At 46.6% G+C, this 21,638-nt stretch overlaps 1 protein-coding gene across 7 annotated transcripts in view; it reads right to left on the minus strand.

The window, feature by feature from the left end:
* Nucleotides 1-499: 499 nt before the first annotated feature.
* The window catches only part of RFX8 (regulatory factor X8), a 259,279-nt gene continuing 238,140 nt past the window's right edge, over nucleotides 500-21,638 (minus strand). For 5 of the 7 annotated variants that reach the window (XM_058684531.1, XM_058684530.1, XM_058684528.1 and 2 more), the window contains 8 exons: nucleotides 19,545-19,658; nucleotides 18,532-18,682; nucleotides 16,221-16,279; nucleotides 14,426-14,582; nucleotides 11,913-12,007; nucleotides 8,614-8,728; nucleotides 5,443-5,768; nucleotides 500-867 (listed from right to left, as the gene is read on the minus strand). In XM_058684531.1, coding sequence (XP_058540514.1) covers nucleotides 691-867; nucleotides 5,443-5,768; nucleotides 8,614-8,728; nucleotides 11,913-12,007; nucleotides 14,426-14,582; nucleotides 16,221-16,279; nucleotides 18,532-18,682; nucleotides 19,545-19,658 — 1,194 coding nt within the window. In that variant the 3' untranslated portion in view covers nucleotides 500-690. Of the gene's footprint in view, nucleotides 868-5,442; nucleotides 5,769-8,613; nucleotides 8,729-11,912; nucleotides 12,008-14,425; nucleotides 14,583-16,220; nucleotides 16,280-18,531; nucleotides 18,683-19,544; nucleotides 19,659-21,638 lie in introns of those variants that run through there. The other 2 variants (XM_058684533.1, XM_058684534.1) reach the window with 2 other exon arrangements.

The raw sequence follows: 21,638 nt of genomic DNA on the forward strand, positions 1-21,638 counted from the left end.
TATCAAATTGCATTTTGTCTGTTTCTTACTGCCTGAGGAGATCTTTCCACAAATTCTATTTCAATCGGGGCCCTGCCAAGGGGAAGAAAAATGTTACCATTGGCCTTTTTTTTTTTTTTTTTTTAATTTTTTTTTTCAACGTTTTTTATTTATTTTTGGGACAGAGAGAGACAGAGCATGAACGGGGGAGGGGCAGAGAGAGAGGGAGACACAGAATCAGAAACAGGCTCCAGGCTCCGAGCCATCAGCCCAGAGCCTGACGCGGGGCTCGAACTCACGGGCCGCGAGATCGTGACCTGGCTGAAGTCGGACGCTTAACCGACTGCGCCACCCAGGCGCCCCACCATTGGCCTTTTACTGGTTGTACCCGTTTGTATTCAAATTTTATCTCTCGCTAGAGATCTATCCATTTCTCTACTCACAAGATTTCTCAAACTTCTATTAAGTCCCTGGTAAAAACACTTGAAAAGCCCTGAAGAAAAGCAACAGAAGCAAAAAATATTCTCCAAATCAGTTTATATGATTCACCTAAACTAACTGCTTGAAATACATATAAACCCAAAATAGACAATGCTACCTCTATTATGTACATAAAAATCTTCTTTCTCATCAATACAAAAGCTTTAGCACTCAATATATTTTTAAGAGTGAAAATCTATGTTTTCTCATGTCCTGTTCTAAGAAATGATCTTATATATTAGTGTTGCTTTCCCTGAAAAAAATATTTTCAGAGCTTTGGGGTACAACTGATACATGAATTACAAATTTTTGTCCATCTTTTAGAGTTACCAGGGCCTCTTGTCCCACAGGAAGGCTGAGTTTGAAGGTGCTTTCAGTGGCCTTGTCCTCCAACAATACCTGGATGAGCTGCAAGGGGGAAACAGTCACAAGGAAAAGATAAAAAGAGAAATTATATGATTTCCTGTTGCAGGACCCACCATTTGAATTCTTCCACCATGCCCTCACGGACCTAACCAGAAGCTTCTGCATTTATTTACTCCTACTACTGGAGATCCCAGTTTCTCTGAGGAATGCTCAAGGCCTGAGGAATGCAGGGAGAGAATCTCAACCCTCGGATGGTACAAGAGAGAGGGGCCATGGAGGGTGAGGCAGGTGGGCTGTCTTTAGGAAAAGGAATGGGCCTGCGGTTGTTTGTGACCACTTGAGATAAAGCCAGCACACTTCCATTAAGGACATGGGAGAGTGTGGATCTGGTGTGAAAATCATGAAGAAACGTATGAAATGTCCGTGGGGCTCCATGTGGCTATAATGCTCATCACTTTGGCTGCCTTCCAGTTGGAGACCAATCCCTGTATTCTTGGCTCAAATTCCCACACAGACCCTTCCTCCACCATCCATCAAGCATGCCAGTAGATAAGGAAGGTAGGGGTGGGAGGACCATGAAAATAGTCATTGGTTAATTTAACACTCAGCTGGGTAGTAAGAGATTTGGGAGATTCACAGATTCTGATGTTAGCTTAAGCACCTGCTCTCAGCTAACACATCTAACTTCACTTAGCACGTCTTCCTATCAGAGAAACAGGGATAATATGCCTTCCTTCCCTTAGCTCCAATGGTACTTGGGAGATGAGCAAATCCTTGGACATGATGACTTTTAGACTGACAGAGATGTATTTTCTTGGCCCTGTTTTATCGATAACCCCCCACCTCCCATAAGTCAACATATTTTGACAAAGATGGGTACACGACAACTTCAAATGCAAGGTTAGTGAAAGTATTTCATACTCTTCCTCCCTAAATTTGACAACAACCATCACCACCCAACCAGAAGATGTTTCTTCTCTCTCAAAAAAATTGTCTTTACCTCTGTCCTAGAGCTAAAGAGTTGCTTGTTTTTAAATATTTTTGCCATGTTTTAATCCTTGAGTACATGCCCTAAAGTGAAAACTGTGTAGTCTGTTTTTAAAAAGAATATTTCTTATTTAATATCAGTGTGATTTTTTCACTTTATTCTTAAACATTCCTTGGCACCTTCCTATTTTGAACATTGCTAGAATGTGGAAGAGTGGCAGATGGATATGGCAGTCCAGAATGCTGACTTCGGTTGTTATCATAGGTGCAGGGCGGCACTAAATTGTTCCAAGAACGAGGCTGCCACAGATGTGCAGCTGAATGGGGTGTTAACTCGTGGCAGATGAATGCAGATGGGACACAGAGGGTGTGCTTTTTTGTTGATGATGAGTGCAAGTGCCGAATAATGAATGCAATAAAAATTAGATGAGCGTAACTTTTTGGTGTTAGAGTGTTTAAGTCATTATAGCTAATTCAGCAAGCATGCACAAACAGAGGCAGGTTTAATTAATCTCTAATGCATATTACCTTGGATTATCTGACATTCATCTGCCTGTATTGCTTTATTATGTAGCTCAATTAAGTAGTTAATGTCTTTCTCTATTGTTTCCACCAATTAAATATAGGTCAAACCCCACTGCAATGAACTTCAGAGTTGCTAGGGGATTGGGTGGGGTGTGGTGAAAGGTGCTCAGGTTAGGAGGTTTCATTGGAGAATTAATAATGATGACTAATGGTTATGGGTACTTAACTTATGTTCCAAGAATCTTACAATGATTGACTTATTTCAGCTTCATAATTGCCCTATGGAATTAGATAGTATTATTCCTATTTTGTAGATAAAGAGACTGAGGTACAGACAAATTAAGAAATTTGCCCAAGATTCTCAGCTAAGAAGTGGAAGACAGGGAATTTGAATCTCATCTAGGAAGTTATGTACTAGACTGCCCACTTATGTTCCCAAATCATCAGACTCAAAGGTATTTCTAATTTATTCCCATCACTGCTTTTGGAATTAGAGCACATGGCAGCACCTTCTGGGAAGAGAGAGGGTGCTAGGAAGGGACAGTTTTGCAAGGAGATCTACGAAGGTTTGAATCTCTGCTCTGTCAGTTACTAGTGAGGTGACCTTGGGAACATTACTCAACCCTTCATGAGCCTCAGTTATGCTATCTGTGAACCAGGAACAATGATGGTACATCTCATTGTGTTGTTGAAACGATGCATTTACATGCCCACCACGAAGTTTACTCCTGGCTACCTTGGTGACTAAGGGGCATGTCAAATTGTCTACAGTCCTAGCTCTCTCCCCAGCCAGTGAGTGGAGATGTGCACACTTGGAGCTGAATGTCCAGCACAATTCCTTGTCCTGTTAGGACTCCATACAATGTTCCAGAGTGTACTCAGGCGAGTTTCCCACTGGCCAGTCCTTGCAGGGCCCTGTTGCCAGGACAGGACATTTCATCCAGAGGGTCAGGGTGCAGGGAGACACATTTTCCTGGGCACAGCCTGGCCAACTGGTCCCTTCTTCAGATCTAACTGGGCCTTCTCTCTGCCAGCAGCCCTGAAATACCAGCTCGTGAGTGATGCCCTAACTGTCCCCAGCTGCTCCTCTCCTAACAGGGCCCAGCTCTCCTTGCCCCCACCATTGGGTCCCTGATTTGAGGCCAATATGTCACTATTTCACGCCTATCTGTCATGTCTGCTTCACATACACACTCACAGAGGAGGTGAGTTTCTTATTTATAGATACATGTCTGAACCTACTCCACCAATAGCATCAAAGGCAGCTGGATATATGAACATAACTATTGCAAGACAAGAAAACAAAGACCAAAACCAGAGAATGTGTAAACCTGACACGCATTTCTTTCACTCTGGCTCATATTATTTTTGTCTAGTACGGTGTTCTGTCCAAGTAGTGCTTAATAACAGGGTTCTCTGCACTCTGGGGTACTTGGAATGAGGGTTTATTCAGGAAGGAAAGGTCCCTGTGAGGTTCTGGTTATTGTGAGGACTATAGGGCATTGAACAGTTTTAGGCTGTGACTCATTCCCACGGTCAAGACCACTGTTAACTCAGGTGAAGGGCAATGGCCTTGCCTGGATCTCCTACTCAGCTCAACTCCTCATCTTCTCAAAAGGGGAGGGAACTTGCGGGTGCAAAAGAAATACTATGTAAAGTGGCTAAACTTCCAAACATGTGTATAGAAGATTTAGAAATTAGTACTAAGACAATTTTTTACACGAGGCACCCTCCACTTCCCCAGGCAACGGAGGAGTTTCTTTTTTTTTTTTTTTTTAAATTTTTTTTTTTTCAACATTTTTAATTTATTTTTGGGACAGAGAGAGACAGAGCATGAACGGGGGAGGGGCAGAGAGAGGGAGACACAGAATCGGAAACAGGCTCCAGGCTCCGAGCCATCAGCCCAGAGCCTGACGCGGGGCTCGAACTCACGGACCGCGAGATCGTGACCTGGCTGAAGTCGGACGCTTAACCGACTGCGCCACCCAGGCGCCCCAACGGAGGAGTTTCAATTGCTTGCTCCAGCAGTCTGGCTCCTCTTTCTGGCACTCAAGGTCCCCTCTCTGAACTCTGCAATCTGTGTCCTATTCTCCTTCGGGCATGGACCACCCTCCTCTGATCTTGTGTTGTGGGAGAAGAATGGACTAGAGATCAGGCAGGCCAGGGTTCCAATCTCCATTCCACTATTTGCTTGCTGTGTGACTTCCTGCAAGTCACTTAGCTTCTCTGAGCCTCAGTTCCCTCAGCCATGGCATAGAAATGATAAGGGCAGATACTCTGCAGGGCTGTATGGCTTGGAGATAATGTATAGAAAAGTTGTATAGTAGGTGGAAATAGCAATTCTTATTTTTATATCTTTCAAGATGTACCCCAATTCCATCTTTTCAAAATCCGAAGTGGCAGAGGTGTTTTCAGGGCTTACCTCTTAGTTTAGTTAGCTCAGTTAGCCTAACTACTGAGGAAAACAAAGTCAAGAGAAATGTAGCTTAAACTAAATCTTACAGCTTGCAGCCCACAGACAGACACCTGAAACATGCAGAGTGTGACCTCCCTCAAGGAAGTCATGGCTGCCTTAGCGCATTAATGTTTATGTTTTATTACAGACTAAACCTTATCTTAACAGTAGCTAGTCCCTCAAGGTCCTGAAAGCCTTGCTTCAAAATTCTTGAGACTTATGCTATCCCTAACCCCCACTAATCAAAAAGTATATAATCAGTCACTCCTCACAATCCCAGTGCAGTTCTTTCTGCCCACGGGTCCTGTCCCATGCTATCATAAAATCACCTTTTTGCACCAAAAACATCTCAGGAATTCTTTCTTCCAAATTTCATCATAAGCGTGCCTGGCAAACTCTGGCAAGGCAAGACCCAGGCCATCCAAATATTCCACACCTCTAAGTGTGCCTGGTACATAATCTATACACCATGAACGTTTGCTGACCAGTGTTTAACAGATAAGCTACTATCATCACCCCTGGCAAAAATCTCCTGAAGCAAAGATGAGTCTAGAATCGTGTATCATTGTTTGGACAGAATGCTCTTCGTGGATTTCCTAACCATGGGATAGTTCTTACTTCCCTTGCCAAGCCTGCCCCTGTGTCTGTACCTTATCACCCGTGTCAGTGTCCACCAGGAAGCCCAGGACCCTGAGAAACACACTGTTCACACTGTTCACACCCACAGGACATCGGCTCTGGCCTATGTGTTTCAGCATCACCCGATGTGGATCCATATGTGGGCTGTCATACGCCAGGGCTGGTGAAGAATCTGGAGGGTGGAAGGCTGCCTGGTCTGGCTGGACAAGAGACTGGTCATCTGGTAGCATTTCCTTGAGATTTTCCACATCATCGTCATCCTCTTCCTCTTCTATGCATGACTGAAGTATATGAATCACATATTCCAGAAGCAGCAAATGAAACAGATGCCAGGAGCCTACATTGAAATAACAAGCCCAAATGAATAATTAGATATAGACAGATGGACAAATAAACAGATCACTGTGGAAATACCAACTTTTCTGGGGCTTTCAACTCCTGGTTACTGGGACCTTCTCACTCCTATAGCAGATCCTCAGGGGTCCTAGGCGGGCATTCCATACCCATGAACCCCAGTCAAGGAGGCTTTTGGACAGAAAGCACAGACAGCTACATAGCCTGAGCCATGAAGGGGAACTTAAAACCCATCTGGTGTGAGGTGGGAGAAAAACAAATCCCACAGAGAAAGAGATGCCGCTCCCAGAGCTGGAGAATGTGCCTCCTTGGCCTCCGGTGGTTGGCACATGAGGCTGGGCCGTAAGGGACAGGCTGGGAGATGTGGAGGTATAGTGCAGAAGGGAGCCAGCTGCCCTTAGGAGGCTGGAAAGAGCTGGAAACGTAGCTATGCCTTTCCCGTTGCAGTCTGTGTGGCTGCATCTTGTGGTGAGGGAAGTGGGGGAGGGAAGCTGGCTGGCATTCTCTCACGTGGGCCTGCAAGGGGTGCCCTCAGCGAGACTGGTAGGGGAGACAGGAGGGCATGTGACTCAGCCGAACGCTCCAAATCCCAAGGCCTTTGGTTTTCCAGAAAAGGAAAAGATAATTAACATTAGGCTGAAAAGCGGGACTGGGGTGGGGTGTGGGGGAGGGGGATCTGGCTTATTGCTATCATTAAAAGACACTTTTTTTTTTTTTTAAATTTTTTTTTTTCAACGTTTTTTATTTATTTTTTTTGGGACAGAGAGAGACACAGCATGAACGGGGGAGGGGCAGAGAGAGAGGGAGACACAGAACCGGAAACAGGCTCCAGGCTCCAAGCCACCAGCCCAGAGCCTGACGCGGGGCCCGAACTCACGGACCGCGAGATCGTGACCTGGCTGAAGTCGGACGCCCAACCGACTGAGCCACCCAGGCGCCCCTAAAAGACACTTTTTTAATGAAGGTAAAACCTTGACTCTTTATACAGATATAAAATGAATGGGTGTCAAAGAACTCATGTGTCATTTATTAAAGAGGAAGTTAGTAAAATGTTGCAACTGGTTCAAAAGAGAATTCAAAGCATTGACCATATACAGACAGTGAAGAATTTACACAAATTCAACAGACCTGTCCTCAGGACAGTAATCAATGGCATCCACCTGACACAGCTAGTTTGCATTTCCCTGAAGGAGGATCGTTTGCATTATCATCAGTTGGACACAATTTAGAGTTGTAAAATAACTCAAACACAATGAAAGACAGAGATAACTCAGACCAGTGTGCTGAACCTTTTGCCTGTTTCAATGCCTTTTGTCCATTTCAAGCAAACTTCTGTCCATATCAAAGCCTTATACAATGTTTGTTTTTCCTTGATAGATCTGGGTGAGATGGGATGGCTTGACAGGGTCTTGAATGAGCCTGACCTCCCTCTGGCCCACTTAACCATGTGAAGAGGAAAAACTGGTGTAAATACTTTCTTGGGCTTCATACAGGGATCCAAAGAAAGTGTATTGGGGGAGGGGACGACAGCTTCAGGTCTGGGTTTCTTTCCATGACTACATGTGAGCCCTGCGCCATCACTTTGTGCTGGGAGAGCATTAGCATAAAGCAGAGTCATTTGGACTTCATTAAAGGGGAAATCGCATTACCAATGGGTGTCATCTCCATGGCAACTCACAGCAGCCGCCCTCCAGAGTGTTGGCAAAACTGGTCTACCATAGGGCTTATCTCCTTTTCCTTGTTCCACCTGCTCGCCGTGAGGACATCTCTGGAGCAGGGATTCCTCACCCTGATTAGTGTGCAAGATCACAGGGGTGGAGACTTTGTCTTTCCACTGCTGTATGCTCAGTGCCCAGGAAGGCGCTTGCGACTTTGTAGGGACACAATAAATAGCCGTTGGAGTGAGTGATTCTTTCCATGAGGCTGGAGGGCTCAGGGGTGAAATTCCCTTCCTACAGCCCTCCTACACACCATCTTTGCCACAGATGTGACAGACGTGAGCTTCTCGGACAGAGAAAGACCACCCATTTGACCAGAAAGTTTGCAATGGATGCTATTTCACTCTTTCCACTATCCGCATACAAGGATGACTTTATCAACTGTTACCTATAGAATTTAAATATGGGCACCCCAAAGAACCCACTTTTTTTTGTATCTTAGTTGGCTTCCTGGGTGCTTTCTTCAACATGTCCCAAGAACACAATTCAAAAACAAAGGTGGGGCACCTGGGTGGCTTAGTTGGTTAAGCATCAGACTATTGATCTAAGAGTCGAGTTCAAGTCCCGTGTTGGGCTGTGTTCAGCTTGAAACCTACTTAAAACAAACAAACAAACAGACAGATAAACAAACAAACAAATAAAAACCTGGGGAAGCTTCTAAAACATCCAACCATGATGGAATGGGAAAGGGAAGCATGTGTCATGTTGCCATTAAAAAAAATGAATGTTATGGCTTTGTATGACTTTCTGTGTCTATGTTGTATTTTGCTTTAAAAGGTGAAAAGGAGATGACTGGATTCTATGTAGAACACAGAGAATACTTATGCTATGATGACATTAAAAAATTTTTTTTTAATGTTTATTTATTTTAAGAGACAGAGAGACAGAGTGTGAGTGGGGAGGGGCAGAGAGAGAGGGAGATACAGAATCTGAAGCAGGCTCCAGGCTCTGAGCTGTCAGCACAGAGCCCAATGCAGGGCTCGAACCCACCAGCCATGAGATCATGACGTGAGCCAAAGCTGGACATTTAACTGACCGAGCCACCCAGGTGCCCCTATGATAACATTTTTAAAGGGTAGAATACAAAATGTTTTGTAGTCTCTGACTTACCAAAACTATCTCTGTGGCAGAGGGTCATGGCTTTGCTCACAGTGGTAAGAAGGAAATTCCATCTCAGCTGGAAGTTGGCGGCCAATTTGATAAACTCTTCTTTGTTTCTGCTTGGCTATTACATTTTTGTGAGGAAAAAAATGCTGGGGTTTATGACAAAATCAAGAAGATCATGTTTTCAAATGTGCATAGGTGTCATGCGCAGACTTTCCCAAGTGGCCCAAGGAGAAGAGGAAGAAGAAATGATGAGGCGGGCAGAGAGGCAGAGGCACACTGGCCTATATCTGGTCTTGTGGCATCTCCTGTGGAGATGATTCCAGAGAAGAACCCTTTGAAGTTGGTGGAGAGAAGGAAAGAGGTGGGAGATTGGCCTACATTTTTTGTTTTAACCCCATGAAAGAAGTCATTTTTGAAGTGCAACAGAGAAATCCTGCAGGGCAGCCTCACTGAAGCCCACCTGGCGGTAGCCATTGAGAGAGACGGTGGCTGTTTTATCCTTGCCAAGGCCGTTCGTGTGAAAAAGTCGCACAGAATCCCACAATAATGAAAGTAATGGCACTGATTTTGGAAAGCACAAAGCTGGCCACTGCGCCAGGTGAATGATCTGAGGACTGGCAGGTCCCACCCGTGGGGCCAACAGAGCCAAGGCCAGCCGACGTCCTGCATAGCACTTAACTGGGTGTGGGTGAGATGCCTCTCTGTGTGCAGGCTGAGAAACTAACCAGACTGGGAGCTGCCTTGGGCCGCACTTGCAATGAATTACAAACCCATGGGATCATATGAATCTCGCATGCAAATGTTGGAATGAATGCCCCAAAGCCTCCTAAGCCTCATCATATATGTGGACCACCCACTGGCTTAGCCACATGTCTCTGAGGAGGAGATGTTGAGACTGTCTAGGAATGAAGGAATCCCCTTTCTCATCACTGCTTCTCTCCTTCCTTTGCCTTCACTGGAAGTGCCTTGGGCTCTGGGAACACATGAACCCCGCTCCCCCCGTGGTTTCTGGCACCCCCCGCCAGTCTTTCTGATCATCTAAATGGGGCTCCTGGGAGAAGCCCTGCTTCACAGACACAAGGATACTTTTTTAGAGCATCAAGAGAAGTAGCTGCGGGCGACCAGCTCTCTGCTTAGACGTTTAGACATAAACCCTCAACAGTATGGAATATTCCTCCGCTCGCCACCCACGTGGCACCTCAGGTTCCCGTGTTCAGAAACTGCTCCTGGGCCCCAACTGCACAAGAACGGGGAGAACGAACACGTGATGCAGCTGAACATCTCCCTCTGCTAGTGAGCTGCCAGATGCTAGCCACGGAAGCCATTAGTCATCTCCCACATGCCCAAGGGCTTACATTTTAACAGTCTGAGTATTTTATTGACAATACACTGCTTTTTATCAGCCAAGCTGCTTTACAAAAACAAGCCCTTCAAAGGCACGCAGTTACAAAAACACCATTTTTCTAACATGCTTCATTGGTGAAGGCTGAAGATAGGGTGGTGGAGTCTTGGGAAATACAACATGTTACATGGTCTAAAATAAGATGAGCCCCTCTGGCTGCTCCAAGGCAGGTCTGGTATTACTGGTATCAGAGGGTTCATCTTGGTTAAAGTCAGAGGTGATGAATACCCAAAACAAGGAACAGAGGCTTGAAAACTTCTGTGGGTGAAGCTTGCATGTGAATAAATGTCTCCACAGCATCATAGCCCTAAACATGTTTACCACTGTTATAAATAAGCTTTGCCAAAGACCGACGGGGAGGGATAAAAGCCATACAGAATCTGGAATGATTAGCACCCAGAAGCAAAGAACGGAAACAGACACCTGCCAAAGGTTGGGAATGACCTTCAAGTTCTTTTCTGAAAAGTTTTCTGGTTCATCTCTATGAGGTGTGCGATCCCAGTGCTGCCTGCAGTCTTTGTCTCAGGTATTGTCTGTGCCCTTTCTCTTTGATGGGGAGGACAGGCATACGGACAAGAACAGGCAGGGCAGGAAAGAGGAGAGAAAGAAATGTGACAAGAGGCTTAAACAGAGAAAGCCCAAAGTCGTGTTCGAGGTACAGGCCCTCTAAGTCTCCTCCAGAGATGTCTGCTTCTTTTTCCCTAGACAGATCCTCCTTTTTCCATATGCTCATTCTGCTCAGGTCTCTCGTGGGGACATTACTCCCTTAGCTTGTTTTAATCCTATTCACCTTCCACACCCCAGTTTAAACCCCGCCTCCCTCATCAAGGCCTTTCCTGACGGCCTCAGACTTCAGGGGACAATGCCCCACCCACCGTGGGCCACTAGGACAAGGGTGCTGTAGCTTTCTCGGACAGCATTCTCAGCTCTTACAGTGTGGCTGTGGAAGCAGAGGATGATGACAATTAAGCAAAGAACCCTCCCTGTTCAAGGAACACCCAAGTTTCAAGTCGACCGGAAGGACGAAACCCATCTATATCGAAAACAATTCGTCTTTGATTTTGTGAAATCAAGCCTGATGCTTTATTGGGATGGTTCTGCAAAGTACCCAGAAAAGTGCCATTCTCCCCAAACAGACAAAATTGCCCCTCCTCCTAGACACTTCTGCTTGGTGCACACATACACTCATCCAAGCTCACCTGCGCGCACACACACACACACACACACACACACACTCACCTGCATACGCATGCCTCCCCCACATGCTCACTTGCACACACACTCACTAGTGGTCACTCACACACACATGCTCACCCACCCCCACTCACCTGCATATACATTCTCACCTGCACACACACCTGAGCCCACATGTGCTCACCCAAGCGCACATGCTTACCCACAAACACACACCTGCATGTGCCAGCCTCCGATTCCTGCCTTGCTACAGGAGTGAGACACCACTTCCCTATCTTTAACACCCGCACCAGCAATGACGCATTTCTGGCCAGAGAAAACTCTTTCATTTCATCGGGTCACGGGCACTGGTGCTAAAATGTAGCTGGAATGATCAACAACCCCTTCTTCCCTTAAAAAAAATATCATGGTACAAAACTGATGAACATAAGGGAAGGGAAGCAAAAATAATATAAAAACAGGGAGGGGGACAAAACATAAGAGATTTTTAAATATAGAGAACAAACTATGGGTTCCTGGAGGGGTGGTGGGTGGAGGAATGGGCTAAATGGGTAAGGGACATTAAGGAAGACACTTGTTGGGATGAGCACTGGGGGTTATACATAGGGGATGAATCACCGGAATCTCTTCCTGAACTCATTATTGCACTATGTGCTAACTAACTTGGATGTAAATTCAAAAAATTTTAAAAATCATGGTTTTGTACCTGGAAGACAAATGCTTGAAGATTTGAAGACAGGCAATTCAGGAATACACTGAGGTCTGTGGATGTCCCCAGCAAAGAAATCAAACTGCTTAAACCTATAGACAAAAGAAACAAAAAGATTGTGAGCCAAGAAGCAGGATTTTACTGTAAGTATTTGTGTACGGGGTAACCTAGGGGACGACACTGGAACAGTAGTTTAAAGGAACTCCCTGGGGCCTCACACACCTTCTGAACACAAAGCATGAATTCTAAAGCCGGATTTGTCACCTCTGTGGTCAACTAGTTCAGAGTTATGTGGTCTTGCCTCTTAGGAACCACCTCTGTCACTTGTTGAAGTGGAAAAAATATTTTGAAATAATAACTACACCTTGTAATTATACAGAACCCAGCTAGAAATGAGCTCATTGCATGATACAGACATGACCTCACCTATCCTTGCCATGTTCACAAAAGGGGTAGTTTATTAATGTCCTCAAAACTGATGGTGGACATCAAAGCTGATGAGGGATGTGCCTTGCCTGGGGTTATAAACTCAATTAGTACAGACCTGAAGGGTGGAGCCCCAGCACATGTGACGTTGGGACTTGGCTCCTGCACCTGCACAGGCAGCACTTAGCAAAGAACAGCCTTTGGCTCTCTTGCCTTTTTGAATGCAGCCATGGACCCAGCAGAGTTTAGAAAACCGAGTAGGTTGCCATGGCCCTGACTGAGGCTTGGCCAGGGTTCATCTGGCAGATCTTTGAGGTACACCTCAAGCATTTGCCTGCTAGGTGTCAGCAGTGGCTACCAGCATACTGCTTCCCTGCTGGCTCTGTGCCCTCTTGGAAGTTCTTCCATCCACAAGAATGCCAGCAGGAACACAGGAGGACTGGGCAGGCATCTGGGAGAGAGGCCTCATGCCTTCCTGGGGTTCCCTGGGCTCCAGCGGGAGCAAAAGCAGGGTTTGGGCAAGCACCTGGAGCTTTGGGGAGAGCCAGTAGCCTGGGAGGGAGGCCTTTTGGGCTCCTACTAATGAGGACTGCTTGTCCATATCTCTGAAGCTTGCTGGGTTAGGTATTCACCTTTTCATTGCTGGTTTGGTTGGAAAGGGAGATCCTAGGGAGGAGCTGGGATTTGGGATGGCCAGGCAACAGGGGCAGGGGCTACTAGCCAAAAAGTATGGACCTATTTATTTATTATTTTGTTTTAAAAATTTTTAATGTTTATTTATTTTTGATAGAGCACAAGCAAGGGAGGGGCAGATAGAGAGGGAGACACAGAATCAGAAGCGGGCTCCAGGCTCTGAGCTGTCAGCACAGAGCCCAACGCGGGGCTCGAACTCACAGACTGTGAGCTCATGACCTGAGCCAAAGTTGGATGCTCAACCGATGAGCCACCCAGGTGGCCCAGTATGGACCTATTTAAATATTTTAATAACTGGTACAATCCTACCAAAGTCAGCCCTACTTCAAGGTTAAAGAAAGAGGCGAGGATAGTTTGCAGTGCATGTATGCACTGCCGACTCCAGGTACTCATCTAGTTATGAAGCACTGAAGGGCTACCCTGTGCCAGCACTGTGCTGGGTGGAGCAAGATGAAGAAGCCACAGCTGACATCCGAAGGAGCTCACAGGTTCTGGGGAAGCAGAGCTCTATGCAGAGTTGAGTGTATCAGGACAGAGTCAGGCTCGTGGAGGATGAAGCTAGTAGACCTTCCCAGGACTCCCTGGTGGAGTGTCTGGAATGGGTGCCAACCGAGCACGGCCCCCAATGGCCCACTCCCGGCGACTCTCATACAAGGGCCTAGAGATTCGCCTACAGTCTGGGGGAGGAGGTCGTACACCTTCTGCAGCTCTCCTCCTGAAACAGCACCCAGGTTCTCCCCCTGAGTGAGGACAGCTCCTTCTCTCACTACTCTTGCTTCCCCAGGATGGAACGATGCTGTCAGCCAGCTTGCCGAGCTCTTTGTGGAAGGGAGATTTTTTAAAAAAATAATTACGACAGATAGCAAAGGCCAGAAATATCCACATACTTACTATCACTTGTTTGGAAAGTAGCAAAACACAGTAAAAGCACCATGGCTAAATTTCACATTGTTAAAAATAATAATTGATGATGCTCACAATAGTGGCAGCAGAATCTGGCAAGGCAGGGAGGTCATTCAATCCAGTTCAGACAAGGGTAGAAAAGACACTTTCGAATCTGTGCGTGTACAAGATTGATGAAGAAGTCTTTTCTTCCAAAGGAGACACTCCAGGTTGATTTCCAGAAAGAGATGCTGTGAGGCAACAACTACACTCATCTGTTCATTCATTCAACAAACACGTACTAGCACTGGTGGCCTGGTGGACCCTGGAGGAGTGTTCCCTTGGGTGTTCCTCACCCCTGCAGGAAGAGGTGTGCGAGCAGATAAAGTATAATACTAAAGAGTAAAGTAGGTTCTACCTCTATTAAGAACTCATAAACTAGTGATGGCCGGGCAGCCCCAGATATATCCCAAGCGCTTCAGTAACGCGAGCTGCAGAAGGAAGATTACATTGCATCTCCGTGTGCGTCTCCTGGTCAGCCGTGCTGCACGGGTTACTCGGCGGGGCTTTCTTAGAAGTGTCCAAAGCACCTTGACTGATGATGGCATGTAGATCTGACTTCAAAACATTGACCCTCTTGTTGTTTTTCAATACCATTCTCATAGTCTAAAGATAATGGGGAAGCATAATACTTCATTAAATCTTGGCATTTTACTTTTTTACTTTTTTTTTTTTTTTAACATTTATTCATCTTTGAGAGACAGAGAAAGACAGAGCGTTGAGTGAGGGAGGAGCAGAGAGGGAGGGAGACACAGAATCGGAAGCAGGCTCCAGGCTCCGAGCTGTCAGTACGGAGCCCAATGCAGGGCTTGAACTCACTGACTGCGAGATCATGACCTGAGCTGAAGTCGGACACTCAACCAACTGAGCCACCCAGGCGCCCCTTGGCATTTTACTTTTGCCTAATCCCCCTCTCCAAATGACCAAGACTTTTTTGTTGAGGAGAAAGAGAAGTAGATTAAAACTGAATCCTAAATGACAACTGATGTGTTTGAATTTCACACATTCTAGAACTGTATTTCTGAAAATAAGCATTCAGAGTGGTTTGCTCACAGCAGTCAGGGTTCTCGGGGCACCCCACTCCACAAGCCTAAACTACTCTAGAGAGGAACACAGTAAGTAACTGAGCTTCTGCAAGGGAAATGTGGCTTTGCAGAGTGAGTGTTGACTGGTTCCACAGGGTGGCTGTGGGGACTCAGAAGCTGTCCCTGTCCTTTCCTCTCAGAGGGAGGGCCATGAATTCAGCCTCTGGGAGCTGAGTTCCTCAGCTGGCCAAGGGCGCCAATCCAGTCCCTTACATTCCTGGAGTCTGTGGGATGGCCATCCTCACACCAGCCTCAGGAGCAGGCTCTAGAGCCACCTCCATCTCACTGAGGAGGAGCCTGAGAGCACCTAGGGTGTTCAGTAAACCTTCCCAACTGGTACTGTTAACAAAGATAAGATTCAGAGTGGCATGGCTCCAGAACTCAAGCTTGCCATTTGAGTTGGGTTGGGATGAAGGCCTTGCTGTGAGGCCATCACCCGTTGACCCAACCAGGAATGAGAAAGTGCTGGAGAACTGGACGGGCTGTGAGCAGTAGGCAGGAAACAGCCCCAAGGAATGCAAAATCTAGGGAGAGTTTGTGCTGGAGGGATGGAGAGGGTTAAGTGGAAGGCCCAACACAGCTCCTGCTGATTGGGAACAGAGCAGCAGTCTAAGCACTGTCCTGATCTGGTGTCCATAGGATTTCAGAACAGATTCCCGAGCGGCCTGCACACAGGCATTATATAATCTTTCTTTCAGCCCCAGTCTGCCTTCCTCTAACACTGAAACTACACAATCAATCCAGCAGGGAGACCTGGCAGCCCGGACACACTGAGTCCTTGGGGCCACGCACTGGCTGAAGGGCTCTGTCTGCCATGATGCCCTTTCACCTCTGACCCTAACTGGCCCTGGTCTGCTCTTATATGGGGTCTTCCTCTGGAACTTTATAACTTTGACCTGCTTGTTCTGCTTTTTCTTCTGCAAGGAGAACCTTTCTGAGGAGGGGAGCTGAGGGATGGGCTTCTAGATGAGTCTTGGCCCCACTAGGCCTTCCCAGTTAGTAGCCAGCAAGGTCCTCCTGTCTGCCCTCTGCCCTTTAAGTGGATGCACATGGCCTCCCTGCAAAGGGAACTGACATGTTCCTAGGGGATACTTGCAGCTTTCACTTTTCGCTTCAAGAAACTGCTTTGTTCCCTCCTGTCATGTTGGCCGAAACCTACCTTTGCCATGTTGGAAAGGTATGTCTTTCTTCTTAGTCTTTTGACAAACACAGTAACTTCTGTTAAGGACAATACACGTGGCCATTACTGACAGGGTAGCTTCAAGTTCTCATGTACATAGTGGGGGAGAGGAGGCACAGACAGAGGCACACACATCTACCTAGGAAGGTACAGCCGCCTAAACTGCCCTCCACATTGGGAAACCTCTGTGTATCCTGCTTCCCACCACCCGCTGACCCTTTCCCGAATGGCTAGGAGAGGTTGACAGGGGCCACTGACTAAAACACCCCCCCTCCCCCCACCCCTTCCCCTCAGTCCCCCCTCCCTTGTACCATAAAATGATGTAACCCCGGCATCTGATATACCGGCTCAAAGGAGTTGAAGATTTTTACCCAGGAAGCTTGAGTTCCCAGACTTTGTCATCTCTACAGTGCTCTCCTCAAAAAATGACCCAAGGAAAGGAAAGGATGACAAGAGAAAATCTAAAGGGAATGTGTGCATGTATTCATCTGACAAATCTTTATGACCGATATGCGTGCAGCGTTTGCTCCATAAATGTTTGCTGGGTATTTGCCAGGTTTTTGGATAAAGGAGGCAGCCTCTACCCTCTAGGGGCTCACCCCCTGAGGATGGGTCACCAGACATGCAGACTCCCTCCCCACAGCAGGGTAAGTGCTCTGGCAGTGTGAGAGCAGCATAGGGAAGAAGGAAGGAAGGGGGTGCTGGGTGAGGGTGGGGGTTGCTGAGGGAAGGGAGAGGCCTGTTTGGAAGAAGGTGTCAGGGATGACTTAGAACATGCAAGTTAGGAGTTAGCGAGGGTGAGGAGTGGGGGGTGAGGGAGGGGGGTTGTGGATGGGGTTGGCAGTCTAGGCACAGGCAGGAGCAGGAATAAAGGCCTTTTTGGGGACAACCTGTCTTGTGTTGCTGAGGAGCACCAGTGGAGGGACGGCCTGGGGGGCTGGGGACAAAGATGAGGTCAGAGGCCAAGCTGAGAATGACTTTGCATAGGGGACTTTCCAGGCAGCAGGGGCTATGGAAGGTTTTAATGGGTCAGATCACTGTGTAGAATGATCACTAGGTGTGGAGGGGAGTGTGACTGAGGGGGTGAGGCTGGAGGCAGGATGATCAACTAGGAGGCTCTGAAGTCCCTCTGGGAAGGACAGAGGGAGCCCGGGGTTGGGTTAAGATGGGAGGTAAAGCCACCACAGGAAAGCTGGAGTGGGGCTTGGTCTCCCCACTTCATGGATCTTCTGCCACAGCAAGTTCCAGACCTTACATTCCCTGCAGCACCCCCTCCCTGCGGATTCTTGGCTGGCAGTCTCGTGGTCATGGTCCCATGATCCAGGTGGGTCACACGAGATCAAGATACCCAGTGTGAGTACCGAACCCAGCAAGGGGTGCAGGGCTGGTGGGTTAAAATTAGACATGGTCCTGTTATGTGGGCACTCTGAGAAGGTAGCAAACAGTGTGCAAAGAAAGCAAGACTCAGCCCTGAGCAAGCTGGCCCAGGAAAAGGAGGGTCCTGGTGGGGAGGCTGTTGGAAGCAGCTATAGGTGGTGGTGGAAAACCTCACAGAGGCAGGAGGGAGAAAATGGGTATTTCCAGGACCATAAACATATCACACACACGTGGGTGAATGCTGGCATTTAAAGGAAGCCATTGTAGTCCTGGAGCAGGCAAGCAGCCTGGGGGAAGTAGTATTCAGCCACTACCATCTGGTAGCACGATGGAAGGGAAAGTGTTCTAGAAAGCCAATGGGCAGACTGAGACCACAAAGGTGTCAATGCCCCTGTGGCCCAAGAGGTGTAAGAAAGTTAAGGGCATGGGAGGGATTTCAAAAGAGGGAGCAATATTCTTTGAAGCCTTGCGGGAGGCCACACAGAGCACAAAGAGGCGGAAGAATATTGGAGCCTGAGCCCTGGTCAGCCCTGCTTGCATGGCCAGTGAGCCCAAGGACTGTGGGCTGCCTTCGGGGGTTGGTTTGAGAAGGCTGCATCAGCCAGGGGCTGGAGGCAGAGCCAGCTCCTTCCCTGCACCTCTATCCCGGAGGGCCTGTCAGAAGTCCCTGTTAGTATTTATAAGGGGCAATAGTGAAAGGGTGTGGGTGGATCAGCACAAGGACCCATCATCGCACTAAAGCAAACACCAGCAGATCTGAAGTGGTCATGCCTTGCATACCACAGTTTAGTGCAGGAGGGAAAGAGTTACCCAACAACTGAGGTGTCCTGCCTCAGTCTGAAAGTCAGATACGTCATCTACTCTCAACAGAATTCATTTTTTTTTTTTTTTTTTTTTTTTTACTGAAACCTACCTTTGAGCTTGGAGATCTGCACGAGGGCGGGAAACCCTTCCAAAGCATTAAGTAGCCACAGCTTAAATTTCTTACTAAATAACCGGACAGATTTCAGGTACTGAATAGAAACATCTTCCAAAAAGTCATGAAGGAGAACGTCCTCAATTCCCTGCAACAGAGTCGTCAAGATGTGGTGGCTGCCGCCCAGGGTAGGGGTCCTCTAGTTACAAGTGGCCATGGTCAGACGTCCCACAAACTCAGATAGAAAGCCACTAGTGGCTTGGCCATTCACTGCTCACTGTGCAGGATGTGCAGCCAGGATGGTTTTTTTTTTTTTTTTTTAAAGATCTTAAAACATTGCTAATTGATTCAAAATGTTAAGAAACACTATTTCAGCCAATAGTAGGTGGGTCAAATCCAAATACAGAAGGGCTGAGAACCCAGCCACCGTTTTTCAACCTTTGTGTTAAAAACTTTGAAGGACTAGACTATTTCCTAAAAGGTAATAAAGTAAAAGGTAAAGGTTCATGGCCAGCTTAAGGAGAACCACAGAAATTATATATAACTGATCCCCAAATAATGATAACCACTCTAGAGATAGAGCATTAAAAACAAACAAACAAACAAACAAACAAACAAAACAAAACAAAACAAAAACCCAACAACAACCAGAAAACCCTGGCAATTAGGTATATTCCAAAGCAATTATTCCAATTACTCATTCTAAAAAGTCTTCTTTTGTTGAAATTACCAGAGAAAGAACTTTGACCTAGTGCAGAGTTCAGTAATCACTGGAACCATAGGTCACCATGTGTATTGGCTTTTTCTTTACATGAGGTAACTTTCGCTGAATTAAAAAAAAAAAAAAAGCTGAGTTTTAGGGAAAGATCAAAAGGCTCGTGGTCCATCAACACCACTATTTACTCCTCAGAGGGCTTGAAGACCACAGAGACTGCAGAGCAGGAGGGCTGTGGTTCTAATCCCAGCATTTGGTATCGATTTCTAGAAAGGAAAGACAAATATCTTCCTACCTTGTACAGCTGCACATCGTAGCATTTAAAGAGCTGGCACACATCGGGCAATGACATAAGCATGACTGTGTCTTGCTGCAGAGATTTCCAGAAAGAAGTGAGCAAGTCCTCCACCTGATGAGGGAGTAGAACATACCTTCAAAAACTCATTTTGTGTCTGGTGAGACTAATCCCCCGTTACATATTTAATCAGCTCCAAGTGATAATGGGATGAATTTCAGTCTAGTTAATGTAAAGCTTTGTCTATGAGTTCTTCCAGGCTGTGTTTTAGAAGTATTCTTTCCAGTAGCCTATCAGAGAACAACTGCCAGTTGGATGGGAAGACATGGAACGTAATTTTCATGGTTTTCTGGAAGGAAGGCCATTTCTGACCACAAGGGGGCTCCTGTTGATTGTAACAGGATAAAGATCTGGCCACAGGGCACAGACCACAGACCACAGTTTAGAATAAATGTTCATTGACTGACTCCCTCAATTATTTGTCAGCTCAGAAGGACGTGTAACAGTATGTAATCAAAGAGGCTTCCTCCTTGCCAACTTAGAATTCACCTAAAGACTCTGTGATAAAAGAGGACCAGTATCATTCTACATAGGGGCCTTCTTTAAAGACTTCTGTAGATACTTTTTGTTGTGGAACAAAATGGGAGCTTCCTTACTTTTCTTTATCTTTGCCCATGATGACTCTTCAGACTCTATTCTTGAACCAGATGACCAACATGAGATGCCAGCTAATAAAGACTCTTGCCTTTCAGGGATTTTTGTAAGCTCAAATATTTTGAAGCATTGAAACCCTGACAGGAGGACCTGCCAATGACTCCAGGCAAGGACTATCCCTGTATGTAGGCTGCCAAGGAAGTTAGGGCCAACTCTCTAAGTACCTGATGATGAACCTGTGATTTGAAATCTTGTTACCAGGGCATTAATTCTTCAGAAGACGTCTCCAAGGAGACTCATAGATATTGAACAAAAGTACAATAGTGGGATGAGAGGATTATTAATCCTTTTACTGTCAGTTTGGTAACTTTGGAGCATGGCTTTTTGGGGTTGGTGGGTTTTTTTTTTTTAAAATGTTTATTTATTTTTGACACAGAGAGAGAGACAGAGCATGAGCGGGGAGGGGCAGAGAGAGAGGGAGACACAGAATCCAAAGCAGGCTCCAGGCTCTGAGCTGTCAGCACAGAGCCTGATGTGGGGCTCGAACTCACAAGCCGTGAGATCATGACCCGAGCTGAAGTCGGTTGCTCAACTGACTGAGCCACCCAGGCGCCCCAGGGTTGGTGGGTTTTAATGAGATAGCAACCATGGGCTCATCTCTGATAACTCTCTCACCAATCCTTCCCAAAGTCATCCAATCCTGTTGTATCTGCTTTAGGAATAGTTCTCCAATTTGTCTATCTTTTTTTCTGATGTCATTGTCACTGCTCCAGACCTCCCCCCTCAGTTCTCACCTTGACTATGACAAAACCTCCTCACTGCCCTCTGCTCCCGTATGGTGATCTTGCATCACTGTCTCCAACCGCTCCCCCTGCCCCACTTCTCAATCAATCAGAATTCTTCACAGGGCATGAGACCCTTTCTAGCACCAGACTACTTTCACACCTTCCGTCTGGTTCTCTCCTTAAGAGATATTAACATTTAGTCATAGTGACCTTTCTGTCATGTCATTGCCTGTGAACATCTTGCTGGTTTTGCCTACACCATTGGTTCTACCTGGAACCCCTTTCCTACTGCACTTTGAGTCTGTTGAACTTCTGCTTTTTCACTGCAATCAACAGCAACATGGCTCCCCCCCTGGGAGATTCTCAGCCATCTTATTACTCTTCCTCCTGGCACCCAAAAACAATCCAATCAAACTGCCATTCTAGGGGCGCCTGGGTGGCTCAGTCGGTTAAGCGTCTGACTTCGGCTCAGGTCACGATCTCACGGTCCGTGAGTTCGAGCCCCGCGTCGGGCTCTGTGCTGATGGCTCAGAGCCTGGAGCCTGTTTCAGATTCTGTGTCTCCCTCTCTCTCTGCCCCTCCCCCGTTCATGCTCTGTCTCTCTCTGTCTCAAAAATAAATAAACATTAAAAAAAAAATTAAAAAAACAAAAAAA

This window comes from Neofelis nebulosa, chromosome 9 (assembly GCF_028018385.1).
Source record: "Neofelis nebulosa isolate mNeoNeb1 chromosome 9, mNeoNeb1.pri, whole genome shotgun sequence".
Lineage (NCBI taxonomy): Eukaryota > Metazoa > Chordata > Mammalia > Carnivora > Felidae > Neofelis > Neofelis nebulosa.